The sequence below is a fragment of the Schistocerca cancellata genome, chromosome 5, assembly GCF_023864275.1.
Source record: "Schistocerca cancellata isolate TAMUIC-IGC-003103 chromosome 5, iqSchCanc2.1, whole genome shotgun sequence".
Taxonomy (NCBI): domain Eukaryota; kingdom Metazoa; phylum Arthropoda; class Insecta; order Orthoptera; family Acrididae; genus Schistocerca; species Schistocerca cancellata.
The window spans coordinates 77,844,695-77,870,429 of record NC_064630.1 but is presented as its reverse complement, the minus strand read 5'-3'; the positions used below and the strand labels follow the sequence as shown (position 1 = coordinate 77,870,429).

General features: G+C 41.5%; 1 protein-coding gene across 1 annotated transcript in view; it reads left to right on the top strand.

The window, feature by feature from the left end:
• LOC126187853 (cilia- and flagella-associated protein 157) overlaps window positions 1-25,735 on the top strand; it is a 171,377-nt gene that overhangs the window by 130,752 nt on the left and 14,890 nt on the right. The window contains exon 8 of the mRNA XM_049929168.1: window positions 5,421-5,539. Within this exon, the coding sequence (XP_049785125.1) occupies window positions 5,421-5,539 (119 nt within the window). The remainder of the gene's footprint in view (window positions 1-5,420; window positions 5,540-25,735) is intronic.

Sequence of the window (25,735 nt, the reverse complement as noted above, 5' to 3'; positions counted from 1 at the left end):
CACGGCACCCCACAATTGCGAGGAAAGTTTGCTCGTTCTGGACACATGTCCATTGTTCTCCCACACTCATGTGATCGGACAACACACTCATCACCTTGGAGTGTACACCCACCAGGATCAGTGTTCGAGTGGAATTGTGCAAACGCGATTATCACGATCGCTGGTTGATAGACATTGTGACCTGATTTCTTTTTCATTACTTCTCCATTTACCCATTTGTGCAGGATAAATACATTTTCAGCAATATTGTATTTATCAGTTCCTGATACAACACTGTCATCATAGCTTACATCCTGAACAAAATGCATGAGTGCAGCAGTGAAGTTGACTCACTGCACGACTGACAAGTAAGCAGCAATACAAACATGTTTCCACTTCACTGGTGACCCCAATGTGATTAATAGGCTAAATATGTGATTATGAACTTTCATTGGTGTGGTTGATGCAGAATGATGAGTGATCTAACACTTATATCCTCATGTGTAAAAAGCGATTTGTTTGTGAAAAAACCATCAAGAAATAGGCGTTAAAGCAAGATGACGACTTTGGAAGAACTGCAAAAGACAACAGACAGTGGACAAAAGATAATAGATGAGCTGCTAGTGTGCAGCCAGTGGCTGGATAGTGAGCTACAGGCATTCTCCGCATGCACGGTCTCTCCCCACCTGGAACCAACCCAGTGAAACTTCCATGAACAAATCTCAGCCACGCTGAAACCTCCCACTGTTACTGGAGTGGCGGCAAGCACAGGATGGGTGTTGGATAATCTGCTGTCCTTTTGGTCCCATGTCCCAATTATGTAGTTCAGCCAAGTGGAGGTGGTTTTCCTGAGCAAGAACATTGCCTGCGACCTTGCCAAATTTGGACACATTGTGAGCCAGCTAGATCCAGACTGTGTGGCCGAAATGTTAGACAAAGTCACCGCCCCATCAAACCAGTCTTCATATAAGCAACTAAAAGAGGAGTTAATCTGGAGAATTTCATTGTCAGAGGAACAGGAGATGCATCAGTTGATGTGCCAAGAGGAGCACGGTGACAGGAGGCCATCTCAGTTCCTGCGACACCTGCAGAACCTCACACAGTCCGACATGGTCCCAGACTTTGAATAGAAGCAGAATGGGGGGGGGGGGGGCATAAAATATAATATATAATGAAAACTGATTGATAATTACTGCTTGAGTAATTTTTTAAAAATGGAAAAAATAATTGAAAAAATTGGAACGTGCAAATATCCTGAGTGAATTTTAACTGGCACTAATATCAACAAACCTTCAATATTCAATACATTTTAGATCAACATCCATCACTTAAATTTATGTATTTCTCGTTATCGCCATTGTGCATAGAGCTGTGTATTATGATGCTGTTATTAGATCATTCCTCCTCTGCTCATGCAAATTCCTCTTGTCTGCTTTGATCCTCTTGATGCAGGATTCGGCATGTGCTAAATGATGAACAGATGGGGTTATATATATAAATATCCATGTATAAACTTCATCTCCCTAATAACTTTTGTAGCACTTCTTTAATGTATGGTTAGAATACACATTTTTGAACAATATTAAAATGGCAGAACTCGTCATATGTCTGCCCACTACCAGTTATAGAGACAAATAGGTGAAGATACAGAAATTAATCAACTGAAGAGCATATCTCTACTTGTTTTGCTTGTATCCCAACATTATCACTGGTACAAAATAACTTGTTATTTTAAAAGAACGAGAGAAATAAATAATAATATGCCCTATTACAACTTGCTGTTGCATGCTATCTGGATGCACTGCCTTCCATCCCAAGTGCAGCAGTTACTGCCATCCAAACAAAAATGAAGCTGGACATCATCGCAGACTTGGCTGATCGGGTGTGTGATGCTTTGGCAATGGTGCCCAATACTGCTGCCAAGGCAGCTGTGGCTGCACTGGCAAATTTTACTCTACGGTGACACATATCTCCCACAGCTACTGGCATGGAAGCTGTCCTGCACCACCTAGTTCAGGACTTGCTGCATTGGTGGCAGCACTTAGCATGTAGGTTGATTGGTTGGTGCCGTAGTGGCAACAAATTCCGCTACTGCTGATCCGGCTCGTGCAACAGGCAGTGCAGTGACAGCCATTCTGGTGGGATGTCAATGACATCAGAACAGTAATTGAGCAGCTTTTGCTTGTATCATTCACACGTCGACAATGAAGTGACAAAGTGTCTGTAGCCCTGATCACACCCAAATGCCAGCTGCAACCGGGCATCGGTGCACCTGGCTGAAGTGCAGTATCCAGACATTTCTTCATAACATAGTGGGGTGGCAGTGCAAAGTATCTTGTTGATGTGTGTTCTGATCTGTTTGTTCCCTTCCTCCACCCCCCCCCCCCCACCCACCCACCCACCCACCTATGCTAAGAAACCACCGGAAGGCCAAGATGCTGCCTCTTACAGCAGCAAACAATTCAACAATAAAAAAGTATGGCACCTATCACTGAAATTTGGACCTTGGACTGCACCACTCATTCACATGGATGTTCAGTGTGGCTGACATCAATGAACCGATCCTGGGTGGGGGTTTCAAGTTATTAGCCAACATCAAAAATACCCAGATAATTGATTCAAAAACATATTTGAAACTAGCAGGAAAGCAAAGGCTGGCTAGCTTCTTCAGATTTAAACATGTTAAGTCCTCTGGACAATATGGAGACATTCTGGACAAATTTCCGGAGCTTACTCACCCGCCTTGTGCACAGAAGACACCAAATGTTTGACGGTCCACCACATCATGACTACACCCATTCCAACCACCTTGTGCCATTCACGTTGACTTGCGCCCAAGTGACTTGCTGTAGCAAGTGCAGCCCATGGTCCTCTGCCTTGCGCTTAGTACCACAGAAAGATAATAATTCATGGCACCCATGCAAAGTATATTGTGCCTTAAATACACGAACAGTGCCAGACCAATATCCAGTGCCACACCTGCAGGATTTTAGACACACCATGGTAGGCTCAGTTATATTTAGCAAAACTGACTGCACAGAGGCATTCATGCAGATTCCTGTGGTGCCATAAGACATTCAAAAAACAGCAATTATTATGCCCTTCAGGCTTTTTGAAAGCTTGTACATGATGTTCAGTCTTTGGAATGCTGCACAGACCTTGCAGCATTTCCTCGATGGCGTCTTACAAGGCTTACTGTGGTGTTTTGCATACCTCGACAACATCCTGGCCTATTTAACGTTACCCGAGCTCCACCTCCACAACCTAACGACCATCTTTTGGTGCCTGAGTAAGGTGAGCATCATCTTTAACCCATTAAAAAGTGTATTAGGTGTCACGGAAATTGAGTTTCTGGGGTATTTAATCACCCCTAGAGGATCCACATCACTAACGGACAAGGTACAGGTGGTCTTAACCATGCTGCACCTACAGATACACAGACTTTTGCTGCTATATTGGCATGATAAATTTTTATCAACACCATCTGCCCAATGCCGCCATAGTTCTGGAACCCCTGAGTGTAACTACCTACCTCAAAGGTAGGATTTGAACCTGCAACCGTACCGGTCACAGGGTTCCAGACTGAAGCACCTAGAACCACTTGGCCACAGCAGCTGGCAGAAAAATACTTCGGCCTTCATGATTTTCACCAGTCACAAGCCTCTAGCTCATGCATTTTGGAACAATAACACCAAGTGTATGCTGTGCCAATTCTGACAGTTGGAGTATGTATCACAGTTCTCCACATACATACATATATTTCTGGAATTGACTGCATCATTGCCAAATGCTTGTCCCGTGCTTGTGCAATTACCTCTCTGCATGTGAACTTCGAGGACGTCACCTAAGAACAGGAGAATGACAGACAACTGGACAGCCTCCGAAATGACACCCCTAGTGGCCTACAACATGAGTTAGAACCCATTCCTAGCTCTGCCCACAAAATTTGGTGTGACTGTCAACAGGCACACGCCGCTCATTTCTCCCAGATAAATTCCAGCGCAATGCTTTTGACCACGTCCACAGACTGTCATATTTTGGCATCAACACCATTGGGTTGCCCTTGTTCATGTGTTTTACCTGGCCAGGACTATGGAAAGTCTGCCATCAATGGGCACACATCTGCACTGCATGCCAGCATGATAAAGTCAGGAGACACATCCATACATCTGTCAGTGCCATCCCAATGTGACATGCCAATTTGCACACATCCATGTCGAAATTGTGTGCCTGCTCCCTCTGTCCCAAGACAAGCATTATCTGCTGACGATGACAGACTGCCTCACACACAGGCCAGAGGCAACACCCACAGCAGACATCACTGCAGAGACAGTCCCAACAGCCCTCATCGACACTTGGTGGCACCCTTCAGCTGCCCTAGTCATATCACAATAGATTGCAGCCACCAGTTTGACTGTATACTCTTCACACAAGTCAGCCGCTGTGTGACGTGCAGTTACACAGAACTACCTGCTACCATCTGGCACTTGACATCATGGTTGAGCAGCTCCATCAAACAGTGAAAGCCTCCCTAACTTGCCACAATGCTTCCTGAACAGAAGCACTGCCATTGCATTCCACAAGTGCCTATCTTATCCTTGATTTTCTGTCCTGTTGTGCAAGGGTTCCTCCTTCTCTATTTCCCTTACCCTTTCATTCCTCACTGCATCTCTCCTTGTTACTCCTGTCATACTTCTGAGGGACTTCATTTCACATGCCTGTAATTGGCTACATCTGTTTTCTTCATCACCCATGTTTCAGATGCATGGGTGAATACTGGATTGTAGTAAGTTCTATATATATATATATCACTTCTTTATTTTTTTGTAGGGCATCATTATTCCAAACAAGGCTCCTAACACTTTGCAGGAATGCTTCTGCTTTTCTGCCACATTCACTTATCTCATTCTCATTTCTTCCATTTTCCCCTATTACAGTTCCAAGTACTTGACACTTTCCATCTTCTCCAATTGTTTACTTCCATTCCTTATTCCACCAGTTGGTCTATCCTTCTTTCTAGTTGTAACCAGTGTGGTGTATTTATTTCATGATGCAGGGAGATTTAAAAATAATTAAATTAATATGTTGCCAAAATGAAAACAAAGCAACTATTACTGTATGGAAGTGTGTTAATGGTGTTCTTCTGAGTGTTCAGTCAAGTTGTTGTTTTTGTTTTGTCCACAATATTCTGAAGACTGTCTCAGATTTCTTCAGATACTACAAGTTGTGCTATTGTGTATACTTGCTGCCTGGATTCCAATCAGTCTGACTAAAGTGCATATGACAGCATAACTCACAGCACCTGAAGAAGACAACTGGATCAGTTGTCGAAATATTGTGCATAGCATGGAAATAACAGTTGGCTGAACACCCAGAAGCACACTATTAACTAATGACACTGAGAAAACCTAAGATAGAAATGTGTTCTTCTCCCTGCGCAGGTACAGCAGGACCTCCCAGATGATTCATTTCATGTAAGCAAGAGAGAGGCTCTATTGAAATATCTTTTGGAGCTGATCAATATCAGTGAGGCAGATCAGAGGAGAAGAGTGGAAAAAATGTAAGATAAAAACACATTCTGTATCATATCTTATATATTAGAAAAATAATCGGTGTTTGAAAATATAATGTGACTGGATACACAAAAATGTACTCACCAGGTGGCAGCAGAAGAACACACACATATAAAGATTAAGAAAATTTGGAAGCTTTTGGAGCCAGTGGCTCCTTCTTCTGGCAGAAGAGTTAAAGGGGAAGCAAGAAAAAAGACTGGTGAAGTTTTGGAAATGGGGAAAGTCTCCTCTGATCCAGGATTCTGGACAACTTTTTCAAACTCTTCCCATTTCCTAAACTTAGCGAGTCCTTTTTCTTCATTCCCTTTCAACCCTTCTGCCTAGGAGAAGAAGCCGTAGCTCCAAAAGCTTGGAGCTTTCCTTAATTTTTATCTGTGTGTGTTCCACCACTTGGTGAGTAGATTTTTTATCTACCCATTTACATTATACTGTATGTATTGTAATGTTGGTTTTGTATAACAATAGCTTGACCATGTACTTCCACTAATAGATCTTCTGAACTTCATCACCAAAGTTGTAATTTTAAATCCAAAATACATGCTGATTCAAAAAGAAAGAATAGATTTCAGTTGTTTATTACAGACAGACTATGAAAGACAGAAACATTGCACATGTGACTGGATAGAGGAAGGTTCAAAGTACAAAACTGTTAAAGTTTTCGTGGCCACTTCTTGACAAACTGCCTTTTTGCTTCTGTTTCAGAAAGAGCTTGGAGATGTCTTGGTCTTTCATGCATGTCTCACCAGGAGTTATTTCACATGGAATGGCAACTTCTACAAACAGCTGGAAGGCATTGCCATGGGTAGTCCTCTTAGTCTAGTGGTGGCCAACTTCTTCATGGAACATTTCGAAGCACACGCACTGGACTTGGCGACTTGTGAACCTAATGTATGGTACACATTCATCAATGATACCTTTGTTGTGTGGGGCCTTGGTGAGGAACAGCTCAGTGACCTCCTAAGACACTTGGATGGTCTTGATTCAAACATAAGATTAACCATAGAAATAGAGAAGGACAAGCAGCTGCAATTTCTAGATGTACTGGTCCCAAGGAATGGTGAAAATCTGGGACACAGCATGTATCGAAAACTGACACACATGGGCCAATACCTGCACAAACTGTCAAACCACCACCCAAGCCATGACTAATATGCTCATAATGTGAGCAAGAAGAATATGTAAACCTTTGTACCTCAGACAAGATATGCAACACCTGGAAAGTGTTCTGAGGAGTAATGGGTATCCCACCAGTTATATAAGAAGTGTAACAGAGTCAAACACTCAGCGAAGTGACACATAGGGAAAAGAAATGTTGGATATGGGCTTTCTGCCATACACTCCCAGATTCACAGACAGAATCGCCCATATATTGAACAAACATGGCGTAAAGACTATTTATAAACGGACAAAGAAGGTCAAAGTGTGTCTCAGATCGGCAAAAGAGAAAAGGGATCCACATGCAAAGTCAAGAATATACCGCATACCATGCACATGTGGAAAAGTTTATGTTGGAATGATTGGATGATCAATCAACATCAGGATCACAGAACATAAGCGACATTGCAGGTTGGGGCAGGTGAAAAATCGGTTGTGGCAGAGCACATGCTGTACGACGTCGACCACATAGTAAAATTCACCAACATGGAAATTCTCACTGTAGAGAAGAGCTATCGCATCTGATTGTTCAGGGAGGCTATAAAAATTCACAAACATGAGAATAACTTCAAAAAGAAAGCAGAAAGCCTCAAGGTGAATGAATCCTGGATTCCCATGATTCAGCGAATGACTATTGCAGGTAGTAAAAGGAGAACGAAACCATAAATCACTACAGAGAGCCCCTTGGACATTGGCACACCAGGTACATATACTCTGCACCTGCAAGCTCAACTCCAGTCCTCCACCAGCTTTGACAATGCTAACCATTCATGCTGGCAAAATGTCAGAAAACTCATCAAACAAATATCGGCTGAAGAACCTGAGACAGAAGCCAACAGACAGTCTGTCAAGGTTCAGAGCGTTTTGTTTGTGCAGACACTATAGCATACACTCAACATGAACACCATGCATTGCTTGAGAGACACTGAAATGGTAGTCCTTTTCATTCCACAGATGAATCAACAGGTCCCTTTTTAACGAATCGACAGCTTCAGCACTTTGCTTTCTCAGATCTTAAGGAGTAACCATGCTCAGTATGTACAACAGCTGGATAAATAGTAATGAGAACTGTACTTATAATTACACATCTTCAGTATAATAACCCATTATTTATGACCTTTTGCAAATGTCCAGAAGGTGTCTTAAACCATCTGCATATCTATTTGTGTTGAGGTCCCATATCATCTGCCTTATGGTATGGATAACATCATCTCCAGTGTTGTACTGGATCCCTCGCAGTGGTGCTTTCCCTTTGGTAAAGAGATTGTAATTGCAGGAGCTCATATTGGGTGAGTGCAGTGGATGTTCCAGACTCTCCCATTGGCAGTGTTGCAAGAGGTCCTGGCCAGCAGTAGCGGTTTGGCATTGTGCATTGCCATGTAAAGGGATGGATTGCTGTTCCATGAAATGTTGTCGCTTTTGCCTGACACTGGATGAAGGTGATGTTGCAGGAATGTGCAGTAGTAGCCAGCGTATACCATCATTCTTGATGGTGCAGCAAGATGAAGTATTACCCCATCAGTATCGTACGTCGCAATGAACATCACCTTCACGGTACTTGATGTAGCATGCTCTTTCTGTCTAGAGGAGAAGTGGGACATCTCCATTCATTGGATTGGCATTTCAAGTTTGGTTCATATGAGTGCACCCAGCTTTTTTCAGTAGTGACAATGGATAAAAAAAACTCATTACCTTTCCTTTGGTACCAGCACAACAAATCTTGTGTGATAGCACAGCAGTGCTGTTGTTGCACCTCAGACATTTCAAGAGGTATCCACCATGCTGCAATTTTGTGGTATCCCAGAATGTTATGCAGAAAGTGGAGCACAGTTTTGTGGCATACTCTGACTTCTGCTAGTAACTCACACAGAGCATCCAACAAGGAGGCAAGGAGTTGAACTGTAGTGTCCTCCACATGGGGTCGCCCTGTACGGGGGTGATCAGTCACAGCATCTCTGCATACTCTGAATGCTTTAACCCATTGTGAAATTGTGCTGTATAGCAACTCTACTTCACCACATGCTTCACGCAGTCCCTGGAAACATTCTTGCATACTCTGACCTCATGCCACTTCAATTTTGAGCTAATAATGCTGCGCTATCTTTGTAAACATAGGGCAGTTGCACTATTGCTGTGACAGTAATTGACAAAGTACTGTCCCTTCTCACTGTACAGACTAGTCTCACAGGCCTTCATTGGGTCAACACAGATGGTTTGATGTTACAGCAGTGTTACCACTACTTTGTATCCAGCCCATGTATTTTCTCTCACAAACTTGGCACAGTTGCTGTTCCATGCTGAAGATGTGTATCATTCCTCAGTATAGCTCACCAGATGAACAATAAAAATAAAATCAGTACACAATACTGCACTTTAATATTAGACATATTATTTTTTACTATATAAGCTGCTTTGGTGTAAGTATCACTCATCACTAATGACATGTAAGGATATGCCTCACTCCCATGGAGTGATATGCATCACTACAATCTATTGTAGAAAATTTTGGAATCAAAGATTGTAGATTGTATTTTATTGGTCCTGTTGCCTACATAGCAGCTTATGCATAAGACATTGGACAAGTCAAGTTATAACTATACAGGCTGAAAGTAATTTCAAGGCATACATATTTAAGCTTACAATAATACGCTTTACACGTAAGTATTTATATAACACATTTCATAAATTTAAATATTCTTCAATGGAGTAAAAGCAGTGATGCTGTAAATATGACTTTAGAGATTTTCCAAATGTATTGACCTCAGTGATAGCTTTTATGTTTTCAGGAAGTTTGTTATAAAGCTTAAGTCCCATGTGAAAAGTACCTTTTTGGCACAGTGCTGTGCTGATTTGAGTCATATGTAAGTTTCTGTTTTGTCTGGTAAAGTGCTAATGTATATCACAGTTTTTTTGTAGTCTCTGGTCCTTGCCTATTACATTTAATTTAAAGAACAAAAGGGTTTCCATAACGTATACATATGGTAATGGGGGAATACCAGATTTCTTAAACAGGGGTTTACAAGAGTCTCTAGGCTTGCACCCAAACAAGATTCTAATGGCCCTTTTTTGTAGTTTAAAAGTGCTATTAGCTATTTTAGAGTTTCCCCAGAAGGTGACCCCATATCTAAGACGAGAATGAAAGTACGCATGATATGCATTCAATACTGTTTTCTCACTACAGCATGATTTTAATGAACAAAGAAGATAACATGTTTTGCTCAGTTCTGCATTGAGATATTCAATATGCTTATTCCATCTGATGTTACTCTGCAGCCAAAGTCCTAAGAATTTGGTTTCAGTACTGTTACCAACTGGTTCGTCATTGATAGAGACTGATGGGATAAACATGTCCTTGTTAGGAACATTGTGGAATTTTAGAGCAACTGTTTTCTTACTGTTTATTACAAGCTGATTACTCTGTGCCCAGCTGCTAAGTTGTTTCGTGACCATGTTTACTGTCTGCTGTAACTGTTCATCGTCGTCTCCTTTTAGTAGAATCGTGGTGTCATCTGCAAATATGATTGATTTGTGTGCATCAATATTTAAGCTTAGATCATTTATGTACAGAAGAAACAGAAGGGGTCTCAATACGGATCCTTGGGGTACACCACATTTTATTTGTTTATAGTCAGATAAGTGATTAGATACAGTTTTTAGTTCAATATTTGTGTTCTTGACGCACACTGCCTGCATACGATTTGTCAGGAAGGAACTGATCCACTTGTTGGACAGACCTCGAATACCATATCTTTCTAGCTTTGATAGCAGAATTTTATGGTCCACATGTCAAAAGCTTTTGACAAGTCAATAAAGACTCCTATTGTTTCCAATTTTTTGTCCATCAGGTTTAGGATGGAATTGATGCACTCATAGACAGCAGTTGTCATTGACCTCTTATTTCTGAATCCATGTTGTTCATTACATAGGATGCTGTTTTTATTTATAAATTTCATAAGTTTGTCATACGTAACTTTTTCCAGTACTTTAGATATGCAGGAGGAAATTGTGATGGGTCTGTAGTTATTTACATTGTCTTTATCCCCTTTTTTATATACAGGAATAACTTTTGATGTTTTTAACACATCAGGGAAAGTGCCTGCCTGAAGTGAGCAGTCGCATAAATGTGTGAGTACTTCAATTAGGTTTGATGTGCTCTCCTTTAACATTGTTGCAGGTATACCATCAATACCTGTCGATTTGGAATTTTTTAGTCCTTTTAGTGCTTTAGCTACTTCATCTTGTGAATCAGAACTGATGTACATTGATCCTCTACATGCACTTATTTCATATTCACTTGCCTGGATGCTCTTAAAGTTTGATTGTAACATATTTTCAGCAACACCTGTGAAAAAGTTGTTAAATGTGTTGGCTACTTCTAAGGGGTTTGTTACTTTTTTAGTTTTATGTGATAGTGTTATATTTTTCCAAGGTTGTCTGTATTCTCCACATTCTTTTTTTTTATAACACTCCACATAGCCTTTGATTTATTAGCTGAATTATAAATGATTTCATCATTATGCATTATTTTTGCTGCTTTTATTACTTTTCTTAATATTTTGGAGTATTTTGTATAGTATGTGCGTACTACAGGTGAGGAATTTTTTGAGTTACATATTTCATGAAGTAGTCTTTTCTTCTGGCATGAAACCCTTATTCCCTTTGTGATCCAGCTGTTTGTTCTAGAGTTTCCCCGTATGGTTGATGTTTCCAGTGGGAATGCAAGTTCAAAGAAATAGGTTAATGTATCAATGAAAGTGTTGAATTTTTCATTTATATCGTTCATTTTGTACACTCCTAGCCATTTTTCTTTCTCTAATAAGTTGTTGAAGTAGTTCACATTATGCTGATTATAGCTTTGATATGCTGTTCTGAAAGACATGTTGTTAATAATACTGCCTTGTACTTTTATGCTTAATATTTGAGCAAGATGATCACTAAAACCTGCACTGAAAATTTTTAGTGAGGTGTTGTGTAAACTCTTCTTTACTAGAAACTGATCAAGAGCTGTTTGACAAGTTTCTGATACTCGGGTAGCTGCTTTTACTTCAGCCTTTAAATTGTAGGATGTTGCAAGGTTCAAAGTGGTCTCCCTATTTCCACTATTCGTGAGGAAGTCAAGATTGAAGTCACCACAGATTATCAATTCACAATCCATTTTATTTACTTTATTTAGCAATGACTCCATTTTGTTTAAGAAAAGTACAAAATTCCCGCACGGTGATCGGTAAACTGTAGCAATAACCAGGTTGAACTGAGTAATTTTTATAGGTGCAATTTCATAATCCTTTTCTACATTTGCTCTAGTTAAGTCTGGTAGTGTAATAAAATCTACATTATCCTTTGTGTAAATTGCCACCCCGCCCTGTTTGCTGTTTTTCCTGCAGTAGTAAGCAGCCAAGACAAATTTGTTTATTTTCGTATTCTGGATTAATTCTGGGTTAAGCCAGTGCTCAGAAATGCATAACACTGAGATATCATTAAGTTCGTGTGTTAATAGAACGTTAATTTCATCGATCTTATTACGCAGGGATTGCACATTATGGTGATAAATTTTTAGTTCGGGCGTATTCACGATTTGGTAATTGGGAATCATATTTACAGCATCACATACCTCTAGTTTAAATTAGGAACGTCAGCAGTGTTGTATTTTCGAAAAGATGAAAATTGTCAAATAAAATTACTATTTCTTTGTCACAGATCAGATCCCTCATTTGCAAATGTAGTCATGAGCAGTTAATAGCACACTTGCAAGCACATTAAATACTTACTTTGGCTCTCATTTGAATCAATTCTTTCTCAAAAGTTACTCTTTGTATTGTGATACTTCCTGTTCATCTCCACTTCTTCTACATCTCCTTTAGTTTTCAAGGCAGTAAGATTTACCAGCATCAACAAACAATAGGCAAGAATGCATTTCTTTCCTGTTTCTGTCTTAAATTTTTGATATAGCTGTCCAATTGAAAAGTGTTGGTGTTTCCTTGCAATGTCTTTTATTACTCATATATGTAAGGACAATCCATAATGTCCCAAAATCATACACCTCATTCTCGAATTTCAGAAGTTGTATACAGTGATATTATAAAAACTTTTTATGAAAAGTATTTTGTACAAAAATCAATATTCAGTTTGAACAAAATGCCTCACGCCACCTGAAGAAGCTATCGACGCTGTAGGATCAAATCTCTAAACTGTGGTGTCCCCCTCCACCTCTCTCTCTCCTACCACCCATGCTAATACCAGAGACCCCCCCCTTCCTCCCTGCCCTGTTCCTAACCAACAAGCCCAAGCTAGCTTCCTTTTTAATCTCCCAATCCTGCAGATCTCATATCAAACACTGATCATAGCCATAATCGAACCCCAACCCCCATTCCGTCTTAAACCTCTCATCCAGATCCTGTCTCTTATCTTTAGAAATCTGTTCTTTCGATAGGCGTAACCTTCAAGCTCACACCAAAACTCAGTCATACAGTCATAATTAAATATGTCCTCTCACTTATGCATAACCTTAATTGGGAGTATCACTTCACTGCCCAGTCACAAACCACAATCAACAGGGTGAGTGTCGTGCCCTGCCTAGAATAGTTTCAAACCAAATCCCAAAAGGATCTTCTGACTCTTTCCCAAAAGTATCCTCTCCAAGCATTCCTCATAATCCTCACTTCCAGCATTGTGTCTCAGTTCTTCCTGAAAAATACCACCAAAACTCAAAATGTTACTCAAGCTGAATCCTAAGCTATGTGTGTCTTAACGGAGTATCGCGCTATGATCTAAATCTACATCTACATACATACTCTGCAAGCATGTACTATGCATGTTAGAGGGTACCTGGTACCACTACTAGTCATTTCCTTTCCTGTCCCTCTCGGAGACAGAGCAAGGGAAAAATGACTATCTATATGCTTCCATATCAGCCCTGATTTCTTGTATCTTATCTTCATGGTCCTTATGCGAAATGTATGTTTGCAGCAATAGGATCGTCCTGAAGTCAGCTTCATCTACTGGCTCTCTAAATTTTAGCAATAGTGTTCCTCAAAAATTAGATTAGATTAGATTAGATTAATACTAGCTCCATGGATCATGAATACGATATTTCGTAATGATGTGGAACGAGTCGAATTTTCTAATACATGACATAATTAGGTTAATTTAACAACATACTTAAGTTAATATAACAACTTTATTTTTTGTGGTTTTTGTTTTTATTTATTTTTTATTTTTATTTTTTAAATTTTTTTTTCTTTTTTTTTAATTTATATCTAAAAATTCCTCTATGGAGTAGAAGGAGTTGTCATTCAGAAATTCTTTTAATTTCTTCTTAAATACTTGTTGGTTATCTGTCAGACTTTTGATACTATTTGGTAAGTGACCAAAGACTTTAGTGCCAGTATAATTCACCCCTTTCTGTGCCAAAGTTAGATTTAATCTTGAATAGTGAAGATCATCCTTTCTCCTAGTATTGTAGTTATGCACACTGCTATTACTTTTGAATTGGGTTTGGTTGTTAATAACAAATTTCATAAGAGAGTATATATACTGAGAAGCTACTGTGAATATCCCTAGATCCTTAAATAAATGTCTGCAGGATGATCTTGGGTGGACTCCAGCTATAATGTCGCCTTCCCTGCAGGGCTTCACATTTGAGTTTCTGAAGCATCTCTGTAACAGTTGCATGTTGTTTGAACCTACAGGTAACAATTCTATCAGCCCATCTATGAATTGCTTCACTGTCTTCCTTTAATCCAACCTGGTGCAGATCCCAAACACTTAAGCAGTACTCAAAAACAGGCCACACTGGTATCCTATATGTGGTCTCCTTTATTGATGAATCACACTTTCCCAAAATTCTCCCAATGAACCAAAGCTGACCATTTGTCTTCCCTATGACAATCCTCACATGCTCATTCCATTTCATATTGCTTTGCAGTGTTACACCCAGATATTTAAACAATGTGACTGTGTCAAGCAGGATACTACTAATGCTGCTCTGAAATTACGGATCTTTTTTTCATACTCGTCAGCATTAACTTATGTATTTTTCTATTAGAGCCGGCTGTCAGTCATCAGACCAACTAGAAACTTTGTCTAGAGTCATCTTGTGTGATGCTATAGTGACTCATCTTAGACACCACAGCATCATCAGCAAGCAACTGCAGACTGCTATTCACCCTGTCCGCCAGATCATTTATGTACATAAAAACAAAGATGATGTGACTTACCAAATGAAAGTGCTGGCAGGTCGACAGACACACAAACGAACACAAACATACACACAAAATTCAAGCTTTCGCAACAAACTGTTGCCTCATCAGGAAAGAGGGAAGGAGAGGGAAAGACGAAAGGATGTGGGTTTTAAGGGAGAGGGTAAGGAGTCACTCCAGTCCCGGGAGCGGAAAGACTTACCTTATGGGGAAAAAAGGACGGGTATACACTCGTACACACACACATATCCATCCACACATATACAGACACAAGCAGACATATTTAAAGACAAAGAGTTTGGGCAGAGATGTCAGTCGAGGCAGAAGTGCAGAGGCAAAGATGTTGTTGAATGACAGGTGAGGTATGAGTGGCGGCAACTTGAAATTAGCGGAGATTGAGGCCTGGTGGATAACGGGAAGAGAGGATATATTGAAGAGCAAGTTCCCATCTCCGGAGTTTGGATAGGTTGGTGTTAGTAGGAAGTATCCAGATAACCCGGACGGTGTAACACTGCGCCAAGATGTGCTGGTCATGCACCAAGGCATGTTTAGCCACAGGGTGATCCTCATTACCAACAAACACTGTCTGCCTGTGTCCATTCATGCGAATAGACAGTTTGTTGCTGGTCATTCCCACATAGAATGCATCACAGTGTAGGCAGGTCAGTTGGTAGATCATGTGGGTGCTTTCACACGTGGCTCTGCCTTTGATTGTGTACACTTCCGGGTTACAGGACTGGAGTAGGTGGTGGTGGGAGGGTGCATGGGACAGGTTTTACACCGGGGGCGGTTACAAGGGTAGGAGCCAGAGGGTAGGGAAGGTGGTTTGGAGATTTCATAGGGATGTACTAAGAGGTTACGAAGGTTAGGTGGATGGCGGAAAGACACTCTTGGTGGAGTGGGGAGGATTTCATGAAGGATGGATCTCATTTCAGGGCAGGATTTGAGGAAGTCATATCCCTGCTGGAGAGCCACATTCAGAATCTGATCCAGTCCCGGAAAGTATCCTGTCACAAGTGGGGCACTTTTGTGGTTCTTCTGTGGGAGGTTCTGGGTTTGAGAGGATGAGGAAGTGGCTCTGTTTATTTGCTTCTTTACCAGGTCGGGAGGGTAGTTGCGGGATGCGAAAGCTGTTGTCAGGTTGTTGGTGTAATGCTTCAGGGATTCCGGACTGGAGCAGATTCGTTTGCCACGAAGACCTAGGCTGTAGGGAAGGGACCGTTTGATGTGGAATGGGTGGCAGCTGTCGTAATGGAGGTACTGTTGCTTGTTGGTGGGTTTGATGTGGACAGACGTGTGAAGCTGGCCATTGGCCAGGTGAAGGTCAACATCAAGGAAAGTGGCATGGGATTTGGAGTAGGACCAGGTGAATCTGATGGAACCAAAGGAGTTGAGGTTGGAGAGGAAATTCTGGAGTTCTTCTTCACTGTGAGTCCAGATCATGAAGATGTCATCAATAAATCTGTACCAAACTTTGGGTTGGCAGGCCTGGGTAACCAAGAAGGCTTCCTCTAAGCGACCCATGAATAGGTTGGCATACGAGGGGGCCATCCTGGTACCCATGGCTGTTCCCTTTAATTGTTGGTATGTCTGGTTTTCAAAAGTGAAGAAGTTGTGGGTCAGGATGAAGCTGGCTAAGGTAATGAGGAAAGAGGTTTTAGGTAGGGTGGCAGGTGATCGGCGTGAAAGGAAGTGCTCCATCGCAGCGAGGCCCTGGACGTGCGGGATATTTGTGTATAAGGAAGTGGCATCAATGGTTACAAGGATGGTTTCTGGGGGTAACGGATTGCGTAAGGATTCCAGGCGTTCGAGAAAGTGGTTGGTGTCTTTGATGAAGGATGGGAGACTGCATGTAATGGGTTGAAGGTGTTGATCTACGTAGGCAGAGATACGTTCTGTGGGGGCTTGGTAACCAGCTACAATGGGGCGGCCGGGATGATTGGGTTTGTGAATTTTAGGAAGAAGGTAGAAGGTAGGGGTGCGGGGTGTCAGTGGGGTCAGGAGGTTGATGGAGTCAGGTGAAAGGTTTTGTAGGGGGCCTAAGGTTCTGAGGATTCCTTGAAGCTCTGCCTGGACATCAGGAATGGGATTACCTTGGCAAACTTTGTATGTGGTGTTGTCTGAAAGCTGACGCAGTCCCTCAGCCACATACTCCCGACGATCAAGTACCACGGTCGTGGAACCCTTGTCCGCCGGAAGAATGACGATGGACCGGTCAGCCTTCAGATCACGGATAGCCTGGGCTTCAGCAGTGGTGATGTTGGGAGTAGGATTAAGGTTTTTTAAGAAGGATTGAGAGGCAAGGCTGGAAGTCAGAAATTCCTGGAAGGTTTGGAGAGGGTGATTTTGAGGAAGAGGAGGTGGGTCCCGCTGTGACGGAGGACGGAACTGTTCCAGGCAAGGTTCAATTTGGATAGTGTCTTGGGGAGTTGGATCATTAGGGGTAGGATTAGGATCATTTTTCTTCGTGGCAAAGTGATACTTCCAGCAGAGAGTACGAGTGTAGGATAGTAAATCTTTGACGAGGGCTGTTTGGTTGAATCTGGGAGTGGGGCTGAAGGTGAGGCCTTTGGATAGGACAGAGGTTTCGGATTGGGAGAGAGGTTTGGAGGAAAGGTTAACTACTGAATTAGGGTGTTGTGGTGCCAGATTGTGTTGATCGGAATTTTGAGGTTTTGGAGGGAGTGGAGCTGGAAGTGGGAGATTGAGTAGATGGGAGAGACTGGGTTTGTGTGCAATGAGAGGTGGTTGAGGTTTGCTGGAAAGGTTGTGAAGGGTGAGTGAGTTGCCTTTCTGGAGGTGGGAAACCAGGAGATTGGATAGTTTTTTGAGGTGAAGGGTGGCATGCTGTTCTAATTGGCGGTTGGCCTGTAGGAGGATGCTCTGAATAGCCGGTGTGGATGTGGGAGAGGAAAGATTGAGGACTTTTATTAAGGATAGGAGTTGACGGGTGTGTTCATTGGCTGAGTTGATGTGTAGGTGAAGGATTAGGTGGGTGAGGGCAATGGATTGTTCAGTTTGGAACTGGTATAGGGACTGATGGAAAGAAGGGTTGCAGCCAGAGATGGGAACTTTAAGTGTGAGGCCTTTGGGGGTTATGCCAAATGTCAGACAAGCCTGAGAAAATAAAATATGTGAGCGTAATCTGGCTAGGGTGAAGGCATGTTTGCGGAGGGAATGTAAATAAAACTTAATGGGGTCGTTGTGGGGGTGTTGTGAGGGTGACATGGTATTAGAAGGTGGAAAGTTTAACATGAGGTTGAAATGAAAAAGAAAGATAGAAATATATGGGAAGAGGTGAAGGCGAACTAGAAAGCAATTGGAGATCTGGTATGAAAAAAGGCGAAAAAGTGTTGGTTAAGTTGATCCTGTGGTGAACTTGGGTTGGTAGACAGCGATGTGCAAAAAGGTTAGGTAGTTGTGTTGCCGCTAAATCACGTTAAAAGACGGAGAAATTCGGGAAAATTTCGAGAAAATTTCGAAAAAACGTATTAAAGGAGTGGTGTTGTGGTGAAAGATTACGAAAATGGGGCTAACAATTGTAGAAATAATGACGTTAAAACCTGTGGGGAGCGGCTAAAATGATCAGTGATGTGCGAAAAACGGAAGTGGAAATAAAGTTAAAGACTTCCCTACCATAACCAAAAAATTTTATTCTCCGCTTTCAACACTACCGCTGCTATAATATCCACCGTTTCTAGTTCAATAACAGCTGCTTTCACGTATTTAACAACCATTTCGGCTAGTTCTAATAACTATAAAGTTTGCCAAGGTAATCCCATTCCTGATGTCCAGGCAGAGCTTCAAGGAATCCTCAGAACCTTAGGCCCCCTACAAAACCTTTCACCTGACTCCATCAACCTCCTGACCCCACTGACACCCCGCACCCCTACCTTCTACCTTCTTCCTAAAATTCACAAACCCAATCATCCCGGCCGCCCCATTGTAGCTGGTTACCAAGCCCCCACAGAACGTATCTCTGCCTACGTAGATCAACACCTTCAACCCATTACATGCAGTCTCCCATCCTTCATCAAAGACACCAACCACTTTCTCGAACGCCTGGAATCCTTACGCAATCCGTTACCCCCAGAAACCATCCTTGTAACCATTGATGCCACTTCCTTATACACAAATATCCCGCACGTCCAGGGCCTCGCTGCGATGGAGCACTTCCTTTCACGCCGATCACCTGCCACCCTACCTAAAACCTCTTTCCTCATTACCTTAGCCAGCTTCATCCTGACCCACAACTTCTTCACTTTTGAAAACCAGACATACCAACAATTAAAGGGAACAGCCATGGGTACCAGGATGGCCCCCTCGTATGCCAACCTATTCATGGGTCGCTTAGAGGAAGCCTTCTTGGTTACCCAGGCCTGCCAACCCAAAGTTTGGTACAGATTTATTGATGACATCTTCATGATCTGGACTCACAGTGAAGAAGAACTCCAGAATTTCCTCTCCAACCTCAACTCCTTTGGTTCCATCAGATTCACCTGGTCCTACTCCAAATCCCATGCCACTTTCCTTGATGTTGACCTTCACCTGGCCAATGGCCAGCTTCACACGTCTGTCCACATCAAACCCACCAACAAGCAACAGTACCTCCATTACAACAGCTGCCACCCATTCCACATCAAACGGTCCCTTCCCTACAGCCTAGGTCTTCGTGGCAAACGAATCTGCTCCAGTCCGGAATCCCTGAAGCATTACACCAACAACCTGACAACAGCTTTCGCATCCCGCAACTACCCTCCCGACCTGGTAAAGAAGCAAATAAACAGAGCCACTTCCTCATCCTCTCAAACCCAGAACCTCCCACAGAAGAACCACAAAAGTGTCCCACTTGTGACAGGATACTTTCCGGGACTGGATCAGATTCTGAATGTGGCTCTCCAGCAGGGATATGACTTCCTCAAATCCTGCCCTGAAATGAGATCCATCCTTCATGAAATCCTCCCCACTCCACCAAGAGTGTCTTTCCGCCATCCACCTAACCTTCGTAACCTCTTAGTACATCCCTATGAAATCCCCAAACCACCTTCCCTACCCTCTGGCTCCTACCCTTGTAACCGCCCCCGGTGTAAAACCTGTCCCATGCACCCTCCCACCACCACCTACTCCAGTCCTGTAACCCGGAAGGTGTACACAATCAAAGGCAGAGCCACGTGTGAAAGCACCCACGTGATCTACCAACTGACCTGCCTACACTGTGATGCATTCTATGTGGGAATGACCAGCAACAAACTGTCCATTCGCATGAATGGACACAGGCAGACAGTGTTTGTTGGTAATGAGGATCACCCTGTGGCTAAACATGCCTTGGTGCACGACCAGCACATCTTGGCGCAGTGTTACACCGTCCGGGTTATCTGGATACTTCCTACTAACACCAACCTATCCAAACTCCGGAGATGGGAACTTGCTCTTCAATATATCCTCTCTTCCCGTTATCCACCAGGCCTCAATCTCCGCTAATTTCAAGTTGCCGCCACTCATACCTCACCTGTCATTCAACAACATCTTTGCCTCTGCACTTCTGCCTCGACTGACATCTCTGCCCAAACTCTTTGTCTTTAAATATGTCTACTTGTGTCTGTATATGTGTGGATGGATATGTGTGTGTGTGCGAGTGTATACCCGTCCTTTTTTCCCCATAAGGTAAGTCTTTCCGCTCCTGGGACTGGAATGACTCCTTACCCTCTCCCTTAAAACCCACATCCTTTCGTCTTTCCCTCTCCTTCCCTCTTTCCTGATGAGGCAACAGTTTGTTGCGAAAGCTTGAATTTTGTGTGTATATTTGTGTTCGTTTGTGTGTCTGTCGACCTGCCAGCACTTTCATTTGGTAAGTCACATCATCTTTGTTTTTATGTATATTTTTCCTTCATGGAATGTTTCCTTCTATTATAACCAGATCATTTATGTATGTAGAAAATAATAGCAGTCCTGTCACACTTCCCGGGGACTCTCCTGATGATACCCTTGTCTCTGATGAACACTTGCAGTTGAGGACAACATACTGGGTTCTATTATTTAAGAAGTCTTCAAACTACTTGCATATCTGGGAACCTATTCTGTATGCTCGTCCCTTTGTTAACAGTCTGCAGTGGGGACTGTATCAAATACTTTCCAGAACTCTAGGAATATGGAATTGGGCTGTTGCTCATCATCCATAGTTTACGTTACAGCATGTGAGAAAAGGGCTAGCTGAGTTTCACAGTAGTGATGCTTTCTAAAACCATGCAGATTTGTGGACATAAGCTTTTCAGGCTCTAGGAGATTTATTGTATTTGGACTAACAACATGTTCTAGAACTCCCAGCGAACCAATGTTGATGATATTGGTCTGTAATTTTATGGATCTGTTCGTTTTCTCTTATTCTAAACAGGAGTCAAGTGTGCTCTGAATTTGCAATAAATGCAAGCTAATTAAGTGGCCAGTGCTGTAGAGTAGTCTTTGTAAAACCTAATTGGGATTGTTTCTCTACACCAGTAATGCATATTACTGTGTCATCCTTGTGGGAGACTGTTCATTGATCAAACAACATTATATTTATACAGTTCTCATGTGTGCATGATTTTTTAAATGCAAAATTTGAAGCTTCAAATTTCCATTTGTTATCTGCCACACCAAACTGGTTAATGAGTGACTGGAGGGAAACCTTAGACCTGCTTAGAGATTTTACATTGGACCATAATTTTCTTGGATTCTTCACCAGGCCTTTTGCTAAGGTAGGACAGTGTTAATCTTGAGTGGCAAGGTGTACATTTCATCCATATGGGACTCTGTGCATGGTCAAATGATGGTATGTTTGTACAGTTTTCCTGCATGAGTGATTCCTTAAACTGAAATTTAAACCTTTGTCTTTCATTTTGCTATTTTCAACTGCCACACCAGACTGGTCAACAGATGACAGAATGGAAGCCTTAGACCCCCTTAGCGATTTTACATGGGACCAGAATTTTCTTGGGTTTGTGAGTGGCAAGGTGTTCATTCATCCATGCAGGACTCTGAGTGATGGTCAAATGATGGTATGTTTTTACTATTCTCCTGTGTGAATGATTTCTTAAGTGCAGAATTTAAATCTTTGGCATTTGTTCTGCTATCTTCAATTGCCACATAAGACTGGTCAATGAGTGAAAGGATGGAAGCATTAGACATGCTTAGCAATTTCCATAGGACCAGAACTTTCTCAGGTTCTCACTCACATCTTTTACTAAGGCATGGCGGTGGTAATAGTTGAAGGTTTCGTGCATAGATCTGTTCTCAGATGGACGAATCTGTACTAACATTTGGCTGTTGTCATTTGTGTGTTCTCTTTTCAGCCGAGAGTGTAGTCGCTGCATACTCCATCAGGCAGTGTTTGTCTCTCTCCTCATCCATACACTATTATCCCTTCCCCTTCCCCTGCCTCCTCCAGACTGCTGTTTGCATTCCCTGTGGTAGCTGCATTCCAGTCTGAGATTCTGGAGTTGGCGGTCGTGTGTGAGTGAGGTATGTTTGCTAGTGTGTATGAATGGTATGTGTCTCACTTTTACTGATAAAGGTTGTGGCACAAAGCTTTACATCAGTGTCTTTTAATTGTGCCTGTGTGCAACTTGTCATGTCTTCTTTATGATGTATCTGTAATTTCCATTTAAGCAAAGTTTGGCCTGGCTTCTTTAACCTCCAACTTCTATGGTGCTTCTGTATCCAGTACAGATTGATCTCCAATATAACAACATGGACACTCTCAGCAGACGAACTTTTCATGATGTGTGGTTGTTTATCTTTTGAACTGAAGAGGCGTCTACCAACTGTCTGTGGGATGTTGTCCAATTTTTTTATCATCCTCTTGTTCAGGTTTCAGGAAACCGAATGGTGTACACGTTTTGTGACACTATCCATGGCAGACCACTTGAATTTGTGCCCACGATAGCCTGATTGGCTAACTTCAACCCTAGTTAACTCAGAAATGATAACATATTGAATTTTTTTCTTAACAGTTATTTCTCAGCACTGTCTACTCTGCAGCACGCCTACAAGCTTTTCAGTCTGTTTCTGATCACCTTGTATGGGGGTTGACTTACTTTTACAGATGGAGCTTTAGCTGTTGAGGGGATGTACAGATTTATTTGGAAGAATTCAGAGAGGGAAGGCTGGGCAAATGATACTCGTGTTTCAACAAGCTAGAGATTTCTCAATACGTTGAAGTACTCGATGCAGAATTGACATTGCTCAAACAATAACATGGCATTGACTTGCACGGCACTAGTGCAAGAGATACACAAGGAACTACATACTAGCCACTATAACAAATCTATTGTTGTGCTTAAAATTTGACAATTTTGTGAAATACAGGAGGAAATAGTATTAAATTCCACCATCTTACAAACTCTTGTTGTATTTGAATAGGTCTGCAATAAAAGTTAACATACACACATGCAATGCTGTATATAAACACATTAAAGCTGCTTTTAATTAAAGGTAACATTCAAAAGTGGAAATGTTATCCTTTTATATATAAAAAAAACATTATTTGATTCAGAACCCAGCTCAATATTTTTTTGGCTGTGAGAGATTGTAATGATTTGCTAGATGGATTGCAAACAAGAAATTCCATCACTGTTCACATATTAGAATACCAGGTAAAAATGTTACCAGCTTTTAATCAGCTTTAAAACATGACATTCATATGAAACAAGAAGGATAGTCAATCCAGACTGAAATGTCTAACAGAATATTGTTGAATGCAAATCCACCAGAGCACAAAGTGTTTGGTGAGGCACACAAAGAATGATGAACTTCAGCAGAGCTATACTCACAGGAATCTTAGCCCAGGACTAAGTACTTTTACATCTCAGGTTTTCAGATCAACATAATCAGTTCAGATACCAGTCATTCAAGCTTTGTATGACTATAGTTGGAGCCACGAATGATGGCAGTCAAGTTTAGGCCTATTCTGAACATCTGATGAAGCATTCCCTGACAACCAGTGAGAGGTCAGTAGCATTCTCAGTGCTCTGTTGTGAATGTCATAGTGCAAGCATTAAACATGATCATAGTGTGCTATTTAATGAACTTTTATTTCATTACTTGTGAGTTGTCACAGCTGATGATGGTGGTAAGTGACAAGTTCTGCACAAGCAAGTAAGAGGTGTAATTTGCAGTGTACACATTTTCTTCAAGTGCAGCACACTTTTACCTGCTTATTCCAACTGTGACTTGAAACTGGCAACAATTTGATCTCTGTTCATGTCTGGAGCTATACAAACCACCATTGTTCATGGGCTCTACTATAGTAATGCATTTATGGTGACTCATAATTTGCTCATGATGCAATTGATTAAAATTTAGTTTATCTGTGTGTCCATGGAGCACGCTATTTTAGCATATGATCCTGTTGCCGTCATCAAGTGAATTCATCATCATGACCTCCTGATAACAGAAATGTATAAATTGTCTGAAACATTGTGCCCATTGGACACTGAGGTCTGGCATTACACTTGTAAACTAATTTTTCCATAAGTTGCAGTAAGTTGCACACACTTACTTCCCACACTCTGCAGAGCGGATTGGAGAGTGACCTACCTATATTTCTTCACCATGAACCAATCTATCAAAATGGTTGCATTAATACACTTACGTCAATATAATCAAATACTATTTGAATACCACATAGAGCAATCAGCACTCTGCTGTGAGTGGTGTAGTCAGTACAAGCATTAAACATGATTGTAGTGTGTTTCTTTTTAAAAATAAATAAATAAATAAAAGAAAATTAGGAGTTAAGTCAATGAACAATATGTTCCTAAACCCTCATTTTATGGCATAAAGAATGGTAGTGGAAATGATGTACATATTTTTAGGTAGGAACTCAAATCCAGACGCATTCCATCACTGTATTACATAAATAAAAATAAAACAATACCTTACATATGTTTAGGGCAATATTATGGAAATGGAAGAGAACTTAAACAAAGATGAAATGGGAGATATGATACTTCGTGAAGAATTTGACAGAGCACTGAAAGACCTAAGTCAAAAAAAGGCCCTGAGAGTAGCCAACATTCCATTAGAACTACTGATAGACTTGGGAGAGCCAGCCATGACAAAACTCTACCATCTGATGAGCAAAACATATGAGACAGGCGAAATACTGTAAGACTTCAAGAAGAATATAATAATTCCAATCCCAAAGAAAGCAGGTGTTGATAGGTGTAAAAATTACTGAATTATCAGTTTAATAAGTCATGGCTGCAAAATACTAACAGGAATTCTTTACAGATGAATGGTAATTCTTTACAGATGAATGGAAAAACTGGTAGAAGCTGACCTCAGGGAAGATCAGTTTGGATTCTGTAGAAATGTTGGAACACGTGAGGCAATACTGACCGTACGACTTATCTTAGAAGATAGGTTAAGGAAAGGCAAACCTACATGTCTACCATTTGTAGAATTAGAGAAGGCTTTTGACAATGTTGTCTGGAATACTCTCTTTCAAATTCTGAAAGTGGCAGGGGTAAAATACAGAGAGAAAGAGGCATTTACAATTTGTACAGAAGCCAGATGGCAGTTATAAGAGTCAAGGGCCATGAAAGGAAAGCAGTGGTTGAGAATGGAGTATGACAGGGTTGTAGCCCATCCCTGATGTTATTCAATCTGTATATTGAGCAATCAGTAAAGTAAAGAAAAGAAAAATTTGGAATAGGAATTAAAATCCACGAAGAAGAAATAAAAACTTTGAGGTTTGGCGACGACATTGTAATTCTGTCAGAGACAACAAAGGACCTGAAAGAGCAGTTGAACAGAAGGGACAGTGTCTTGGAAGGTGGATATAAGATGAAC